The sequence below is a fragment of the Prorops nasuta genome, unplaced genomic scaffold (genome assembly GCF_024137725.1).
Source record: "Prorops nasuta isolate Cenicafe-Biocafe unplaced genomic scaffold, Cenicafe_Pnas_1.2 PNAS00011, whole genome shotgun sequence".
NCBI lineage: Eukaryota > Metazoa > Arthropoda > Insecta > Hymenoptera > Bethylidae > Prorops > Prorops nasuta.
This window is the reverse complement of record NW_027116808.1, coordinates 712,273-730,572: the sequence shown is the minus strand read 5'-3', so window position 1 is coordinate 730,572 and position 18,300 is coordinate 712,273. Positions and strand designations below refer to the sequence as shown.

Genomic DNA, 18,300 nt, shown 5'->3' with positions numbered 1-18,300 from the left:
ATTTGTATATTTTCTCCACTTTTACATTGATTCACAGAATGAATATTGGTGATCATCTCTTTCCATGATTTGCTCTAGCGGTAAAAAGTAAAATGCAAATAATGATATACAAAGCGAAATACACTATGTGTGTATACGCATTTAATTAAAAAGCCAATGTACAGTTTTACTTAAATATAAAAAATATGACAAAGATAATTTTATATTATATGCATTGCTAAAAACTAATTTTGACTCTTAATTGATATATTCAGTCCTGTTTCTTTATTGTACTTGAGATTATATGTTTTAGCTTATACATAATTTGGATATAAAGATAATTTACAAATGTATAAGTATGCATGTAAATTCATTTGATTCCTCAAATTCATTTCTTATTACACAGGCAATATATGATTATATATTTATGAAAATAATTCTACAACACAGGGTACAAAAGATTAATAATCCAATATACAGGGATTTTCTCTAACGTCGGCATATAGGTATCGTATTATTTGACTATATAACTTACTATTATTGTGTTCATACAGTCAAATCTTAAAGTGCTCATTTGCCACCGCTTTTTTAGTTTAACAACTTTTGCAGCTCATTATAGTTGTAATGTTTTCTTAACCAATGTGGTAATATTGAGTGTTATAATCATATCACATGAAAGATTGCAACCATTAGAGAAAAATGGTATAAATATTTTCCAAGTATATTGCATGTATTAAATGTATATAATAAGATATTGTTTTATGATGTTCTACATGTAAGTTAAATGGAATATATACCACAAAGCGTTATTCAAAAAATTAAAAATTATACGAAAAAATTGAGATTAAAATAACTTACAATAAATGCAAGAGATGATCTCATACTGATTATGAGTTACAAATATAATTATATATACTGTATTACAAATTATACTAAATATTATACCTTATTGATGATTAATTTGTCGTAAATATTCTGGTGCATGATAGTGTTGTTGAGCATGTGCAATGGAAGGGTGGATTGGTGGAGGGAAACAGCGAACGTGCTCAACGCTGGTAGCATCTGTATCCCCACTTTTCAAGTATTTATTCAACACAGCGAATATTTGAGAGTTTAAAACTTGAAATCTTCTGATACGATCCACCATTCGTTTTAAATGAATCCCTTTAACATTTTCATCTTTTCCATCAACGCGTTGAACTCGGAGTATATGATAGCAAAAATCTAATGCTTCAAACCGTCTTTGCTGACCAAGAAGGACGATCATAGCACAGCCTGCCCAATGGAGTCCTTCACCAAATAATTCTTCAACAGTAAATTCTGTTTCTCCAACAGGAATGCAATAAACAAATTGCAATGCACTCCAAAGTCTGTGAAATTCGGTGCACTCGTCAATGTTCATTACTCCATTCGCTGGTGGTGGACCAACCCAGATAGGATCGTCTAGAAAGCTTCGTAGTCTACTTAGAACGACTTCAAATATAGACAATCCACAGCATAATCTTTCCCGCGTAAGCAAATCTCCTTCCCTGGCTATCATCGCCTGTTTAGCAGTACCCAATTTATCTACATTCGGTACAATCTGCAATGCAGCATATTTTTGTTCCAACCTTTTCTGCTTCGCTTCTGGTTTTTCACCTTCCTTGCAATAAGGTCGAGGTAAAATATTCTGGAAAGGTGCCGCGTGCAACAAATCACAAACCTCTTCTTGTGACAGCGCTTGCTCCATCAATAGACAAAACAGAATGGTATTTCCGAATTCGCGAAAATTGTGAAAGAGTTCCGTTTTAGCATCCGGATATTGTACGATATCGTTCAACTGTGCATGGTAATAACCCAAAACTCCCGGAGAGCCATAATCGTATCGTGGAAGTTTGCAAACTTTAGGCATTGCTTCCATTAAAGTCTTTGTAAATTGGTGTAAACTTCCTTGTATGAGAGATTTTACAATTTTTAGTAATTCTTCCATTACAACTGCAATTCCTTGATATCCCAATAATTTACATATTGTACGGAAATGTTGGGGCCCAACAAATCCTGAATACTGTCCGTACATTGTACTATATGCCAGATTTAATTGTTTACTACCCCATAAATAATGATGTGACATTTGAGGTGGTTTGTCTCTATGAACAGGCTGTACAAATTGAAGACCTCGACATTTTACGAACCTATATAAAAATATTTAAGTAATAATAAAGTTATAAGAATATAATTCAGTAGAAATAATTACCTATTTGTTGCAGCATTATAACAGTAATTCGGTAAAAAATCGTAATTTAGCTCCCAAAAAACGTGTAAAGTGATTCTCCCATAAGGTGCTAAGACATTGTGATTCGCTTCCCTAAACATAGCATCATATTCATCTAAGGCTAACCACTTACAGAGTAGCTTGTGCGTTAGACGATTTACTTGCAACAAGCCATCTAACTCCTAAAATAATTTAATTAAAAAATATATATTTTTTAGTATAGAATTATTTAATAATAGACTTAATACTGTTTGCTTACTATTACTCCAGTTATATCGCCCGATTCAAATTTACTAATTGCCAAGTCTAGAGATTTTTGCATATCAGCATTAATACGTTGCTTAATCAATTTATTCAAATCGATACTTCGTCCCAACAATTGAACGTGTCTTTGCTTCAGCAAAGTTTCGTACCTATTAGCACTGGGATATGGAAGTAAATATGCTCCGAGTGCTACACACTCGACTCGAAATCTTTTATCTAATAAAATACTAGCAGCTAATTGTTTGTAATGAGCAAAAATCTGTTCACTGAGTTTAAATACAAACTGGTCGAAACAGAGATTAACTTCTGCTTCTACTTCATCGTAAAGGAATTGTTTTCGGAAAATTGTTAAAGCATATAATGCGCTATCGTTGTATAAATCAAGAGGGTATAATACATATCTGAAATTAATTTAAATCATTAATAAAATTCACAAGCTACATTGTGATAACTTTCTTATTTAATGTATTTACTCCATCATGGATGGTTCTTTACTTCTCAGTATATGATCTGTTAGAATCCATGGCATTGACATCTCAATTGGAAACTGGAACATTAAGATAAAAGTGAATTAATACTTAGACTGAGTTTTGGATTGAACAACAAATAAAACAGTGGGGTTATTCGATATCTGTACTACACATTAAATTCAGGATAGGCACACACTAGATACCAGCACATCTCACACTATACAAAACCTTCTGCTACAATAGCTAATAAATATTGTACCTGAATACGTTTCTCCATGGTGATCAAGTCACTGCATTCTTCATTATGCTGATGGCGTACTTGACACTTCTAATCATGAAAGTGATTATAGAAAGATTTGATTGTAACAGAATTAAAAACTTATTGAAGACAGCTATTTTAAAGATATTAATAAAGAGAAATGAAATATTAAATTATATTTACCTGTATTTTTCGTCCCATAGTCATTTCTAAATAAAATTCTCTGTACCATAATTGAGAAAGATCACAACAGCTTTGCAGGGATTCTGTAATGTTTCATAATTATTAATAAACGTACTAAAAATATAATAGTTTTTTATAAAAGAGTTTTTTCATTTTACCACTAAAATTTAAGAGGTAGCCCCAATAAAAACTAGTTTTATGAAATTGATCAATTTGCACAAGGTATTGACCATCAATATCTTTCCTTAAAGTTCGTTTTCCACCACTTTTATCGGCTATTAAAGATTCTAACATTGTCCGTACCATGTACAGTTGAGTAGATGAAGGACCTGTGATCAGCATATAGCAAATCATTAAAGTAATCACATTAAAGTTATTATTCCGCATACAAATTATTGTTTTTCAACATACCAACATTTCTTCTTGGAACTTTAATGCCAAATCCATTATCTGGATCTTTCTTCCCTTTTAATGCTGGATCCCCGACAGGCTCCACACCGAAATGCCAATCGGCACAAGTTTCTCTTACTGAAACGATAATACTAAAAACACAATAATGTTAATGAAAATAATTTCTTGGTAAGGATTAAACATTTTTTGATTATCTACACACCTTCTAATTAAATCCTTTTTATTTTTGATCGCTTTTCGTAAAGGTTCTCTTAATGCTAATTGCACAAAATCCTGTAATTCGGCATAAATATTTCGACGAATAGCATCAATAAATACAGTCTCCATCCGAGCCATTAATACTTGAAGCCCTTTAATCATGGCTATAACTTCAATAAGAGCGAACTTTTCTTCATCCGAGTAGTTATAACGAGTTGCCTATAAAAAGAATAGCAGCAGTAGAGTAATTGGTTGTTCAGGGCTCATAAGATTATTCCTAATTACTCTTACCCTTTCATATTCTTCAGCTTCTTGAGGACATTCTTTATTCATATGGTGATCAGTAGGATGTAACAATTTCCAACTGTAGAGCTCAGTTACAACACTGGTCCACTGAGATAAGAGTTGCAATCCGCGTAAAGCTAATTCAGCAGTTTCACGATTTTCTGAATCACTGCCACACTCTTTGTATGTAGTAGTAACTTCATTACTATATCTGTTGTTAAAATTCACATTATAAAAAATTAATTAAAATAATTAATTTGTTGTAGTGTTTATAAATTTACCTTGCCAGCTCACTAATATACTTTACATGATCTTCTCTTATTTGTGGAAGATGAACCATTAGATCTGCTTGTGGACTCATACTGTTAGAGGATGATGATAGTGGCCATTTAGATGCATCAAAATGTTTTGATCGTTTAATATAGTTAAACGGAGCTATTTGCATATCACCAAATAATGGAACCACTTCTAGATTCTTAAAAATTCTATCTATTCTGTCTAGCTTCAGTTTTTTCTTCTGATCCAACTTATTGATATTGCATAATTCACTGTCCATTAAAAATAGTCCAAATCCCATTACTTTAACTAGCATATGCTTTTCATTTGGAGTGAGATACATTTTTGTTTCAAACATGTGAACACAAATATTAACTACATCTGCAAGTAGCTCCTCATACCCTGGTATTTTTTCTAGATTTTCCTTTACTGTGTCTCGGATTTTATTTTGAGTAGCCAAGAACATGGATAAATTTTGGGACTCTTGAAGAGTTTGGGAATCTGACATTACTTTCAAAAATTGTGCAGCTCTAGAAGATTACTTATTAATTTACAACATACTATTAATCAAAATTTGATTAAAAAATTACCTTCTATATGTAGAATAATCATTTTTTACACTGGATTTCATATTTTTCAATTCATCCAATACAGCGAACATGTTAATAAATTTTCCCAAAGTTAATAAGTAAGCTTCCGAAACAAAATCTTTTCTCTTCTCATGGTGACAGAGCCGTTTCACTTCTGCTGAAAATCTTTCTATAGCTTTTCTCTGAAATAATATATTTATTTATAATGAAAAACACTTTTCAGAAATGATATTGCTGACAAATAATGTTTAACTTACTTGGAAATACATAAAACTTAATAGCTTATTCACTTCTGGGCCTAAAACTTCAACTGTTTTTTCATAAATTTCAACTCTATTTGGTTGCTCATTAGATTTTGGCTGTGGTATAGCACGGGAGCAACATCTCCAAGTATACAACATAACTGCATGCTCCAAACCCTCTTCTAATAACTCGTTCTAAAACAATAAAACAATTAAGATGAAAAATTTAAATTCTCTAACTGCAAGATTGAAAGATTTAATAAAGTTAGTTACCAGACTGGCATGAACTGTAGCTTCTTCAATATATTTAGCTATTCCAGTGACAAATCCATTTCTATCTTCAAAATTGGTATCAAAATTAGCTTGATAGACAACAGAGCAAGGTTGAGCCTCAATACAAGGTTGTTCATCAGGTAAAGTAAATTCATCAAGAACATCTACATTTGACAAAGCATCACCCAAAGTTACTTTATCTGTAGCCATTTTTGCACTACCTATAAATTGTCACAATTAAAAATTAACAAGTGTTTATAAATTTAGGTTATGTTTATGCCAATAAAGCTTACGATTCACTAAAGCAATTAAATGAAAACATATAGAAATCACTCTTTGAACGTTAACTGTATAATTTCAAGCTTCTGTCATTCTATATAATTACATATAAAAATTTGCTGAAATTGTATTTTTTCACTTGAAAACATTTAGCCCCACCCACATTCACCTGCATTCACCACTTGTATAAAAACCTTCCTTGGCTTCCTTACACCGATAATAAAATTGTAAGCGTCGTCATATATGACATTAAATTCTAATTAAGAAAATTAACAGATTGATTGTATCACTGTTGATCAATAAGAAGTAAAGTATCTGCACTATAGTCGCTGCAGAATGACTCCTATATTTCCTACCCTTCAACCATCCTCTATTAAATTTTTTATAGCCAATTTAACTATCAAACGCTGTCAAATAGTGTAAATAGCCTCTACTTTGGGGAGAGATATGGGAAGATTATTCACAGTCAGGGCTCCACGATCGTGCTTACGGCTTATCCACCTACACCGGCCACACCACCATTTAACACAGAAATAATAGCTCAGGCTGCCTGTAGGCGCTGCAGCAGTAACGCCTTAACGCGGAACGCCAGTAAAGTAATCCAGTCCAACCAGTGACTCCAGGCCCCAGGGTCTCCAGGTCAGTCCAGGTTACCACGTTACCAGCAGTTACCAGTATTGGGCAGTGAGCCAGTGAAGAGCCAAGTGGTGGATTCCAGAAGATGGTGTTTTCAGGCCTGCTTTCATAACCTTACATTGTATATGAATTAAAAATATGTATAATAAACTTATTCATAACATATGGTGCAAGGTATGAAAATAATTGGAAGGCTATTCGCATTTTTAATTCTTTATTCATATAATTTTGTAGTTATGGCATTATTCCTATATATTTACATCGTCTCCGGTTTGAAGAGATTTAATAAATGCGGCTGTACGCGCACTAAGGTGGTAACTGGTATGTGACAATGTGACTGATGGGTAGATGGAGATTTGATGTGATGAATCGATGAAAAATGCGAGAGGTACTGATTCCTGAAAAAGGATAGATCGCCAGGCAAAAGAAGAAAATGAGCCATCACTGTTTACACTGGACAGACTAATTACGATTTCTTTTAGGACTTGCAATTTTAACAAAACGGCACAGAAGGCCTCGCCTTTATGTGTAAAAAATCTAAGTAAATGCATCGATGCTATTTCATACATTTATATATTATTTATTAATATATCCGTTATTTAATTTGAAATGAAATTACGAAATTGCTGATTCAAACATTACGATCGAAAAACTCTTGATGCGCATTTGCAATATAATATTTATAATATAGACTATGTTTACACACTATTTTATCCTCATTATTTTCAGTCAGGACAAACCTTTCGTACACACAGTCGAATTCTATAACAATATAGATACACAACGTATGTACGTATGCGCGTTTGTAAAAATTCGGCTTCTCTTTGTCTTTACTATTAATAAACGCAAATCTACGTATAATTCGCGTTTATACGTGTCAACACACACAGCTCCCTTTTGTTTCTATAATTTATCGTCAAAGCCACATTTCCAATCTTATCACGTACGTAGCTTCTATCTAAGATAGTCCATCCATACGCATAACTGTACAATGTAAAATATAATTCCATCTAACTACAGTAATACTACATACAGCTGTTAGCCGGTCGTTTTATTCTCCTTCTCCGATCGCTTATTACACCTCTGACTCTTCTTTTCCCTATTTCATTTATCCTTAACCATTCTTTTACAGCCATTTCTATATACGCTTGATTCATACGGGGAATGGGGGATAGTTTTATGGTAACAGTGGAGAGGGAGTAGGGTGGGGTAGATTTATTATCCTCGACACACTTAAATTCAAGTTTCATGTATAAGTTAATAGTAGAATAACATTTTGCTTATAGAAGAATATTAGTATAAACATGAGTCATCGGTACATCAAAGGATATGCAGATACGGAAACCTGAATTGTGGGGAAGGGTAGTGCGCGGCAGTGATAACAATATATGCTCACGTTTTTTTTTCCTCTATCCTTTCCTGAACGTTTCTCTCCTTCCCCTTTGATTCTCGCAAGGTCGTCTCTTTACAGCGAACGGGTAGATTTATAGCAGCGATCATAGAGTGCGTTACGAGTCATTCGATAGCTCAACAAGTATAAAATGGAAATTTTCAACTTTTTCATTTCGAAGATATAATACGTAACTATTTTTAAAGTGCAAGAAGATACTATTATAGTATATAATAAAGTGAAAACTCGAGGGGGGAGATCTCACCCCTCTTATATTTTTTAAATCTTTAATTACTAATAATTTCTTTGAAATCTTCTAGCCAGCTGTGTGTTGAAAAGCTGAGAAAGCTGAAAGCCGAGGGATGAAGGATGAACGCGATTGGCCTGTTTAAACTACAAGTAGCACGATAGTACAGCAAGAAAAGTATACGCGATCACAAATACGCGTTAGAATTGAATTAGAATTACTATAGAAGGTAACAAGTTTTGATTCAATGGTGCATAATAATACGACTGATAGATTTCTTAATTTTAGAGATCCAACTCAATTTTAACACTGCTTTAAATCCATCGTCCGTTCAAGCGAAAGGACGATGATATATCGTTAAGACTGCCCGTTCAAGTTAACCACGTATATAGATATACGAAATCCACATTGAATAATGATTCGTAGAACAGGGATCGATTCTAAAGGAGGAGCAAAGTACGATTTACGAGGTCTGTAAAGAAGAGATAATTGTGCTTTGATAAACTCTCGTTGTAAGAAGCAGTCGCCATAGTATCGTGTTAGTGTATTTATTTACTATTCAGGATTCTCGGTAAACTGATAAGGTTTCTCTCGACTGGACAAATTCCCAGAAAAAACTCTATTTACCCTCGTCTCTCTTTCCTGTCTTGTCCCAAACTGTTGTGCGTTTACGTGGAAGAATTTCTAGAGTCCTTTTACATAGAAACGAGCTCCACGTGTGATTTACTCGAATAACGATCAAACTCGCTTAATTAAGAACGCTTTAACAGAGACTGGTGTGAAATTTAAGTACGTTAGCTGTGCTTCCCTGAGGTTGTACTTTGAAATACACGAGTCTTTTCGTGAAACCTATACACCCAATTGTTTCTAACGCTTTGTTAAAAGTACTCTATGTATGTGTCACACACACGCACACACACACACACGTTTATAGAATAGCAGCGTAGATAGAGCAGTGGATTCCGTAAGGTTATCAAGCGACTAGTTAAGAATTTCAAAGATTTTCGAGTGTAATAAGAGAAGCTTGTTTATCTAGATATTATCAGTGAGTTCGAGTACGAACGAAACGTTTTCACAGAGAGAGCGGAAGAAGTTGGAGAATCGAAAATATACTATACGCTCGATATTTTCGCTCGTTTACGCTTCGTACAAAATAGCGAAAAGTTTTGCATAAATATCGGACGTTTACTCGCATTCGGTGGGCTTCTCACGACGCACGTATACCCTTCGCATTATTTTGGATCTTTTTCTCGCTTTTTTCAATAGACTCGTAACCACAGGTCTGCTGTATACCAACGCAATGACAGTGAAGTGAAATGTGTAACTGTATACGTATACGAAAAGTCGGTCCAAAAATGACCACATTTTTCGATAGACGAGCTTGTCACGTACCTACACAACGCTAGTCCATTGGAACGAGTAACTGTATACTCATATGAAAAATGTCACTCTAAAAACGACTAAATTCACCAATAGATGGTACTGGTAATATGCACCATGCATATTTTTAGCTTCATGGCGTTCGGTAGGTACTTGTCAGGCTATAATGCTGATAATGTATATATCCATAACTATATATATTCTCACTTCTAATGGCGTTGGATTGGTATGCAGTAGACCCGTAGCTCTAATGCAGACCATTTTAAAAAGTATAAACAATCGGTCTGTAAGCCATTTTCTCTCTTATTAGGAACCGATTCTGGTCTAACCAGAACCACTCTCAGAATTTGCCATTCTGTCTCGCCTTCTTTTTCATCGTTGCCACTTTTCTATCTCAAATCAAGTCTTATTAGTTGATAAATTATTTTTTCTTCACATTATTGCTTTCATCGAATTCGTGTCTGTTGTCTCTCGTATCTTTTCGGACGAATTTTAATTCCATAAACCGAGTGTAACGAGTTATTAATTTTTCTTGAAATTTGTTCGCTTAATTTTTAATGGCAATACTGCATTTACACCCTGTGTATTTTTTCTTACGTTATTTTCGGTACGCCCCGTCATTACGAAGACTCGATAGTGTATTTCTACGTTTTCTCTCAAATGTTCAAAATGTACCGACAAATTTTTCATCCGGAAATAATCGCTGTTCCGAATTTCACGGATAACTCTCGCGCGATATTAATAAAATTTATTATTTGATAAACAATTTACACGCGTAACATAATTTATAAATACTATTTATATTCATATGTATAATTATATTTATATCTGTATTTATATTTTCATATTTATAATATGTATATATATATATATTTATTTATAATACTACTATACAACAATCATTATAATTACTAAATAATGATCACTGCTCCGCATACTTTCGTGTTTGCGTTTTGAACTTCAATGAACCGAGATGTTACAAAAGAGATAAAAGCGAGAAACTGATCATATGGATGGAAAATCTCATATTGCCAATGATTCGTAACGAATTGGCCTATATTCACGTTCGTTTGTCAATAGAGAAATCAATAATCGTGTTGCGCATAGCAGTCTTGTTCGCACCGTTAAAATGCAATAGACGTTATTCGGCCAATAATTCACCTTTTATTAAAAGGCTCTCGACGGTCTTGAGCATCAACCTTAAGAAGAAAGGTTTTCTATATGTTAAAGTCAATATTGCCAACGAAGAGCAGTTAAACACTTTACATTTGTGTGTACACATACACGTATAATATAAAAAGAAGAAGAAAGGAGATGAAGAGATAGATAGACAAGGGGGAGGGGGGAGCTGAATACCCGCCCGTTGACAAGTTGGCTAAACAACATCGAAGAAAACGACGTCTCCGATAGAAGAACCATTGCTCGGTACAAAACTCGAGTAGCGTTCTCGTAAAAAAAGCTGACGGATATGCATGAGTCAGCGACCAAGGGATTCTGTTCTTGGTCGCTCATCTACGAAAACAGACGAACGCTACTCGAGCTCGTATTTCTACCAGTTCTTCAAGAGCCCTAACGAAATAAACTTAGCAGAGATGGCTGACTAAAATATACAGTACAATATATATATATATATATATATATATATATAACAATCCATCGCAACTATACAGTTTGCATATTTATCAATTTCACCAGTCACACTCATACGTCACTTTTTCCAACAAAAATTATAACCACATCGATCCTCCGAGTCTTTTTCAAGGAGCAGAAAAGCGAGCAACTTTCCTTCTTTCGTCCTCTTCAAGAACCGATCTTGGCCAACTTTTAGACGTACCACTCTTTGATATCGATGAGTTCACGTTTCTTATTGGTTTTGGCAGGATTAGCACCATTTTTCATAGTACTGTTGAACGCTTGTCCACCACCGGAAGCGGCAGCTCCCAGTAACGCGGCGTTCGGGTCCTGACAGAAAGTCTTCGTCTCGTCGACTTTGTAGCTGGTCTCCGGTCGGTGCTTGAATCTCAGGATGATCAGAATGATGAGTACTATGGCTATGAGGGCAGCTGCGATGATGCCGATGATCAACGCTGCGTTTTCAGCAGCCTCGGACGTTATTCTTTTGTTGTTGTTGTTGGCGCCCCCTGGGGCCCTCGGCGGGGTCGGCATGGGGGGATACATCGGCGGCGGAGGAGGTGGTGGGGGGTCCGTCATCTCAGACGTGCTCGTTAGCGTGGTGGTCGGTGTTGTGGAACGCTGCGTTGCCGTTGTGCTGCAACGAGATTAGCGTGTGTAAATTAACGCAACAGGCAGGCACGTGCGCAACAGTTTGCGAGAGAGGTCATTGATTGAATCTGCCGATCGATTTTTCCAACGAGATGGATAATAATAGCTGCGTGGCTCACCTGCTGCCGTGACTGATCTCTAAGTCAGCAGAGGAAACATTGTTGTACTGGACGGAGACAACGGTCACAATGTCCCTGCTGGAGGTGGGCGACGACGAGGACACCGAGGACGAGGAGGATGACGACGACGAGGACGACGAGGACGACGCCGGTCCCAAGGAGGTCTGGATGCTGCTCGAGTGACTGCTCGTGTAATCTCGAACTTGGGTTGTATACGTCACGGAACTGGAATCTGCTGTAAATCAGACCAGCCACGTTAGGACACCCTCCAGGATGACGCGTGTTCTCCAACGAATCGAGCCATGTCCGAGACTCGGTAATATTTACGCGTGCGTATGTTCGCAGGTACGTACACTTCGCGGGTTCCAGGCCCGTATAAACTTGGTCCTGGATGACATAGCTGTGCCATGCACATGTACGCGCAGTGCTTTTACTTTGTAAACTCTGATTTATCCGAGTAACTTTTGCAACTGCACCGCTTCCTCTTTTTTCAACTTTGCTTTGGATTAGTTTTTTTTTTTTATTGAAAATGTTAAATTATTGTATGGTTTTTTAGGTTTATATTTACCAGCGAGTAGAAGATATGTAGACTGGATCTTTGGCACGAACACTTATTTTAATATGATGAGAGGTTAAGTATTTTTTCGGAAAATTGAGATTTTTACGAGAGAAATAAGTGTTGATGTTATTTATAAAATTATTGTTTTTCAGGATATATGCGAAGAGTAGCCAGCAGAGAGTTATACTGTCATCATGGATATGCGGAAGATAACTGAGAGCAGATGTTATTAAAGAAGAGATCAATACCGTTGTGAAGCGCGTGTACATGTGCTATATGACGAATTATAAATTCAATCAATGCGCAGAATCATTGCGTTATTAAAAGTCAATAAAATCGTTTAATTATGTTTAAAGCGTTATAAATTAATTGACGTGTCCATAATATTTTTTATTTTGGAATATTTAAAAAATTTGGTAATTTGTTATTAATATTTTGGGAAGAAGTTAACATTGGAGTTTCCAAGTTATTTTTGTAATTATATACACACCAGTGGCAGACGTAACAAAAATTTCTTCTGTAGTCTCCATATCGCCGGAGCCTTCTTCGCAATCCTCTTCATCGTCGCAGGACGGTCGTTCTTGAATGTTTTCCTTGTATATTTTTGGCCGGAATGTTACTGGTGATCGTGTTGGTGCCACGTACACAGGCGTGATAAGATCATCTGTTAACAAATTTTATTATTGAAGATAAATACTGTGTTTTATCCTTTTTCAAAATATACCGAAACAATCTGATAAATATCGCTTTCGCATATTTACGCGCGTATATATATTGCAATCAATGTAATGTAATAAAGCCAAAAAGCTTTTTTATAATTTAAATAAAATAATAATAAATAAATAGAGAGCCATGAGCATGATACGGTATAAAATACTCAATATGCCCATGATTACAGGAAGCATCAGCATTTGAATAAATTACTTCTAATCTAATAAACATCGCTTTAGCCATACATGCTAAAAATGCAATAAATTATCAATTTTAAATACAACATAGTTTGACAATCATTTCTTTTCCCCTAAAAAATTAGTAAAAATATTCTTTGAGAGAAATATGAGTGTTATTTTGTTGTTATTAGAACTAGAATATACAGAATAAATAAATTATATGTGTGGTGGAAATGTAAAGTGCACATTAAAGTGGACATATTAATTCAGTTTTTAGTCAGTCGGAGAAGATTTTCAAGTGGGATCGCACGTGGCTAAAGGAGGTGAGTTCGAAAGTGAAAGGAGGGGCAGCGGATAATTTATCTTCGAGCGGAGATCCTAAATATGCAAATGAATCGAAGATACAACCGGGCAAGCATGAAGAGGAAAAGGTAGCGCTTGCTCCATGCGATATGTGTCGCTTCTACGTATACATATATATACATATAAAGCTCCGTCCTACGTCACCTCTCCCCTTCCACTTCCTCTTCCGACCACTAAAGCATGTGCGTATACGCTATGCACCTTCGTAACGTCTCGTCCATTTCTCGTATCACGTTTTGTAATATAAATTTATTTGTCTCATTTCCTTTCTTTTGCAGCAGTGTATTGCAATATTGCAAGAAGAAATAAAGGAAGCAATTGCTTATATCTCGCTACTAGTCGCATGGTTTTATTTTAACTTTATATAAATTAAACTATAATTATTTTAAATGTTATTCGTCGGTGTTTATCTAATATTTGTATTAAATCTTTTTATGTAAGATATTGGAAAAAAATGGTGGTAAGAGCCGCTAAAAGCGACAGTGCCTTACCATTTTATGTGTATTCCATCCTTGTCTAGGGGAGTGCTAAACATCTCTCCTTTCATACTACACAACCAGTATCGACTAGCAGCGAGCTTATATACTGACTGGGTACTACCTCAGTCACTAGCGAGAGAGCAAATTGCGCCTTTTTTCGTTAATAACGCGAAAACTATTATAGATAGAAAAAAATGACAAATAGAAAAGCAGCTTGAATTAACACGTTTCAAATTTTGACAGTGGTTTTATAACATTATTCCATAGTTTTTAAAATAGTGCATGCATGTGCCATATAGAAATATTTAAAATAATTTTACGATAAGTTTAACGATTCATTATGAAGTATAATAAAAATAATAATTGCAAATTGATATTTCTTGCTGCAAAACACTATTAAATTTCAAGGTTACATCGATTGCTGCTTACGTTTCTTTTATATAATCGTGCGGATAATATTACTTGCTTATTTGAAAGTTTTACTTACACTTACCGGCACCTGGATCGTCAATTGGCGTACATTCCTCGTCCTCATCATCTTCGGCGCAGCCACTTCCGGCGCCGGAAAATATCAGATCATCCATAACACCAGGAAAACCGGAAGCGGGGGTCTGGATAGCCGGAAATTGAAGCGAATAAATGTGTTTGAGCGATTTTCGAAGTAAGTGGATGAGTATTTTCGATTTTTTACCGTTAATAGGTGCAATTATTCGACTGACCTGTTGCATTCTTTGAAACGGTGCAGCTCGGTCCACGAGGCTGCCAGGGGGGAGCAATTGAACATCGCCTCTGGTCGTAATCCTGCCGTCCTTCGCAGCAGTCAATTCCAGAATTCGGGCACCATTTACCACCAAACCGGAAATAACACCCAAAAACGGTCGTTCGACTCTGCCCTTGCTGCGATTCCATTTTCCTCCTACTTGAATAGTCGATTGGCTGTTGAACACCGAAAGTTGATGACCTGAAAACAATCGCAACCGATAGTACCATATTGATATACTTAGATCTATAATCTAATTACTTTTTATCATAAAATTAATAATACAATAAACAATCTTTATAGTATTTATAAAAATCCTCTTTCTATTTTTTATAGACAGTATTTTCCTATGTTATATATATTAAATTTATGTTATTGTGTTTAGAAATAATAAATATAGAATTGTTATTATTATTTCTAAGATTGAGAACGTTTTGTTTGACCATTGATCAGGCAAGCATAATCACGATAGTCCACTAAACAAGGTTATGATTGATCACCGGATGATCCAAACAAATGGCAATCAAATCAATTTAATAAAATATTCCTTATCTTCCTATTCTTCTTCCTGATTAATGGTCATTGTTACTGATAGTGAATTCAGTTACTATAGAGAAACAAAGCTTCGTTTTTACGTGATAAAGAGATTCAAACTCCCACACGATTACTATAATGTTTTGTTTAATTAACTTAACAGGGAAGCAGGAAAGTTCAATCTCAGCAATATTTGTAGTGAAATACCACTGGAAAAATGATGTAAAAATTGTAACTTGACGGAAAGAAATATCGAGAACGCGTTGATACCATTAGACACGCCCACAAAAGAGCTGCTATGGACGAGTTAAATACCAACTAGTAATAGGAAAGCAACAGTTTGACCAAGTATTTTTTACTCGTAGCAAGTAGTAAAAGCTTTTAAAATGCTATAAACCATTGGTACACTGATTTCTTTTTAATATCCTTTATCAGCGCCTAGTTGTCTTATCATTTATTCGATTAAAAAAATATTTCCACAAAAAAATTAATAAATAAATTTTCTATGGTATCGTTAAATAAGCAAAGTGTGGAAGGTCGTTCTATAACACGATCTTGAACGTTTATAAACGAGACTGTATAGACAAGTGACTTTGAAGCCTGCGCCCTGCCTTTCGGTGGTACAATTATTTTCGGCTCGACGAGAAAAAATGGGCCCAGCCGACAAGCCTACCAGGCGTTCAGAAGTAAACAGAAGCTCGTTTTAGGCTGCTTGTATTACGTTTCACGCTCGACTAAATGACCGTTCTACTAACACGGTTCCCTCAAAACCCAAGACTCCAGTATTCTTGAAATTGCATTAATATCAATATCGTATATCAGTTTAGAAAGTCATACAGTTCCCTATAAAAAATAGCAGACTCATTTGAGATTAAAAACACAAATAATTATATTATTAAAAATAGAGCAAAAATTCTATGAATTCTCGACAATGTTGATATAGGATAATGTTCAGAATTTTATTTAATCAAAACTCCAAAATTACCATTACTTTCGTTACATCGAATTCTATGTTAAACGTGTAACGCATTCGTTGCATAATGACGAAATGAAGATTTTTGATAATTTGCAGACACGTGGATTTATATTTACAAGTGGTAAGAGCGTGAATAAAATATTTAAAGAGTCAAGCAAAGCTTCGAGACGAGGCAGAGGAGAGCAAAATATGACAATTGAATGACGACATTTTTACGAGGCACTTGTCAGGCAGGCATAGTCAGCGTAACAGCGTAGTATAAAAATCAAGTTGGTAAACTGGTTGGCCAGGTCGTGCGTGGTGGTTTCTTGTGCGTGTGTGCGTGCTGATCTTTGAGCGGGAAGCTTCCACGACGGCTGCAATTGAATTGCAAGCAAAAGAAGAAAATATAAAAATTACGACGCGATAATTCGATCGGACCGAGCCGACCGTTGGCCATTCGGGATAAGAATATTATTTGGGTTGCATTCCGATCTGAAGAAGTCCAATAAACTGTATCACTTCATTAGGAGAACATGAGCGCGACAGACGCGTACTCGGAGAATTTCGGTGCAATCACGCACATTTCTTTACCCTACCTTACCTTGCGAGACACTCGATCGACTTGATTTATACCAGAGAAATACTGTCTTATATTTCCTCATTTTTTTCAATCACTTTGATTATTTTATAGAATATTTTCATGATGTTAAATTAGATTTTTAAATAAAATAATAATATTTCCAGTTTTTAGGAAAATTAAGGGTGATCCGTCGAAGGGAAGAATGAGGTGAGATCTCTATAATGGAGTGGAAAAGGTCTCATGTAGATGTGTGAGAGGAAAATGAGGGATGTAGGATTGCGAAATGATATTGAATATCTCACGAGAAACTTTTAAAATTGTCTAGAGACGATTTTGGACAATTAGCTCTTACGCGGCATAAGCTAAATTAATAAGTAAATTGACAGGGGAGCATGGGGTTAAGGGAGGTGGTGGGGTCCGAAAGTGGTTCAAGGCATTGGTCGTCTAGCGTTCGACTAAGACAGATCAGGGGACGAGAAATCATGCAAGTCTTTGCTATGCTTTCCCTAATCTCTTTATTTTTTCTATCCCCTTCAACTTGTTACATTCTCCAGTGAATTTTACACAATTCTATTGATCCCTCAACTACATTCATTTCATTAATTTTTAAACATTATTTATATTTTTAATAAAAATTGTATAATACTGTTTAAAGTGACAGCTAACTGTGATATCTATTTGTAAGAATAATGAATCGATCACTAGTTTGAATTTAATTTTAGCACCGGATGTGAATGGTAGCACTATCGTTGTTTCTATCGAGGCCTATGGTGCACAAAGGAGTATATTATACATAAACGCGTTGATTCCTCGACTCTTTTAATTATTTTTAAATATCCCACTTGAAATATATTCTTAAAATATTTTACAATCAATAAACCATTTTTCTCAGTATAATTAAGTTTGAAATAAAAATAACACAGTCCTTTTGAAAGCAAAAACTAATAAGATTATGTCATTGGATAGAAAAACAGATTGATCACTCGTTTGGACTTGGTTTTAGTACCGGATGCGAATGGTAGCACCATCGTTGGCTCTCTCGAGGCTTATGGTGTCTCGAGGAGTTTTGTGCAGGTAGACAAGTGGAGGAGAATAGGAGAGGGGGTAAGAGTCGTGGAGAAGGAGGAGAAAGAGAAAGAGTAGGAGTAGGAGTAGGAACAGG

At 35.3% G+C, this 18,300-nt stretch overlaps 2 protein-coding genes, 1 long non-coding RNA gene and 1 other non-coding gene across 6 annotated transcripts in view; 1 reads left to right on the top strand and 3 right to left on the bottom strand.

Annotated features, from left to right (window-relative positions):
* Positions 1-143: 143 nt before the first annotated feature.
* Positions 144-6,571, bottom strand: Sra-1 (Cytoplasmic FMR1-interacting protein Sra-1). 3 transcript variants are annotated; one of them, XM_066734146.1, is made up of 15 exons: positions 6,466-6,571; positions 5,682-5,902; positions 5,424-5,603; positions 5,167-5,348; positions 4,582-5,106; positions 4,307-4,511; positions 4,020-4,234; positions 3,818-3,948; positions 3,565-3,735; positions 3,407-3,489; positions 3,224-3,292; positions 2,968-3,041; positions 2,490-2,895; positions 2,213-2,412; positions 144-2,150 (listed from the first exon to the last, which is right to left on the bottom strand). In XM_066734146.1, the coding sequence occupies exons 2-15, from the start codon at positions 5,889-5,891 to the stop codon at positions 926-928; spliced, it is 3,876 nt and encodes a 1,291-aa protein (XP_066590243.1). In that variant the 5' UTR covers positions 5,892-5,902; positions 6,466-6,571; the 3' UTR covers positions 144-925. The 3 variants fall into 3 exon arrangements, with proteins under 3 accessions (XP_066590243.1, XP_066590241.1, XP_066590242.1); XM_066734144.1 differs by lacking the exon at positions 6,466-6,571 and adding an exon at positions 5,975-6,454; XM_066734145.1 differs by lacking the exon at positions 6,466-6,571 and adding an exon at positions 6,130-6,454.
* A 4,866-nt stretch (positions 6,572-11,437) lies between these two features.
* The window catches only part of LOC136777673 (neurexin 1-like), a 193,835-nt gene continuing 186,972 nt past the window's right edge, over positions 11,438-18,300 (bottom strand). The window contains exons 22-26 of the mRNA XM_066734143.1: positions 15,026-15,267; positions 14,800-14,917; positions 13,065-13,238; positions 12,016-12,250; positions 11,438-11,882 (exon numbers count right to left, since the gene is read on the bottom strand). Of these exons, the coding sequence (XP_066590240.1) occupies positions 11,438-11,882; positions 12,016-12,250; positions 13,065-13,238; positions 14,800-14,917; positions 15,026-15,267 (1,214 nt within the window). The remainder of the gene's footprint in view (positions 11,883-12,015; positions 12,251-13,064; positions 13,239-14,799; positions 14,918-15,025; positions 15,268-18,300) is intronic.
* On the top strand, positions 12,111-13,057 carry LOC136777681 (uncharacterized). The gene is made up of 3 exons (XR_010823288.1): positions 12,111-12,360; positions 12,572-12,646; positions 12,727-13,057. It is a non-coding gene; the product is annotated as an uncharacterized lncRNA (long non-coding RNA).
* Positions 14,276-14,381, bottom strand: LOC136777797 (U6atac minor spliceosomal RNA). The gene has a single exon (XR_010823311.1). It is a non-coding gene; the product is annotated as a U6atac minor spliceosomal RNA (small nuclear RNA).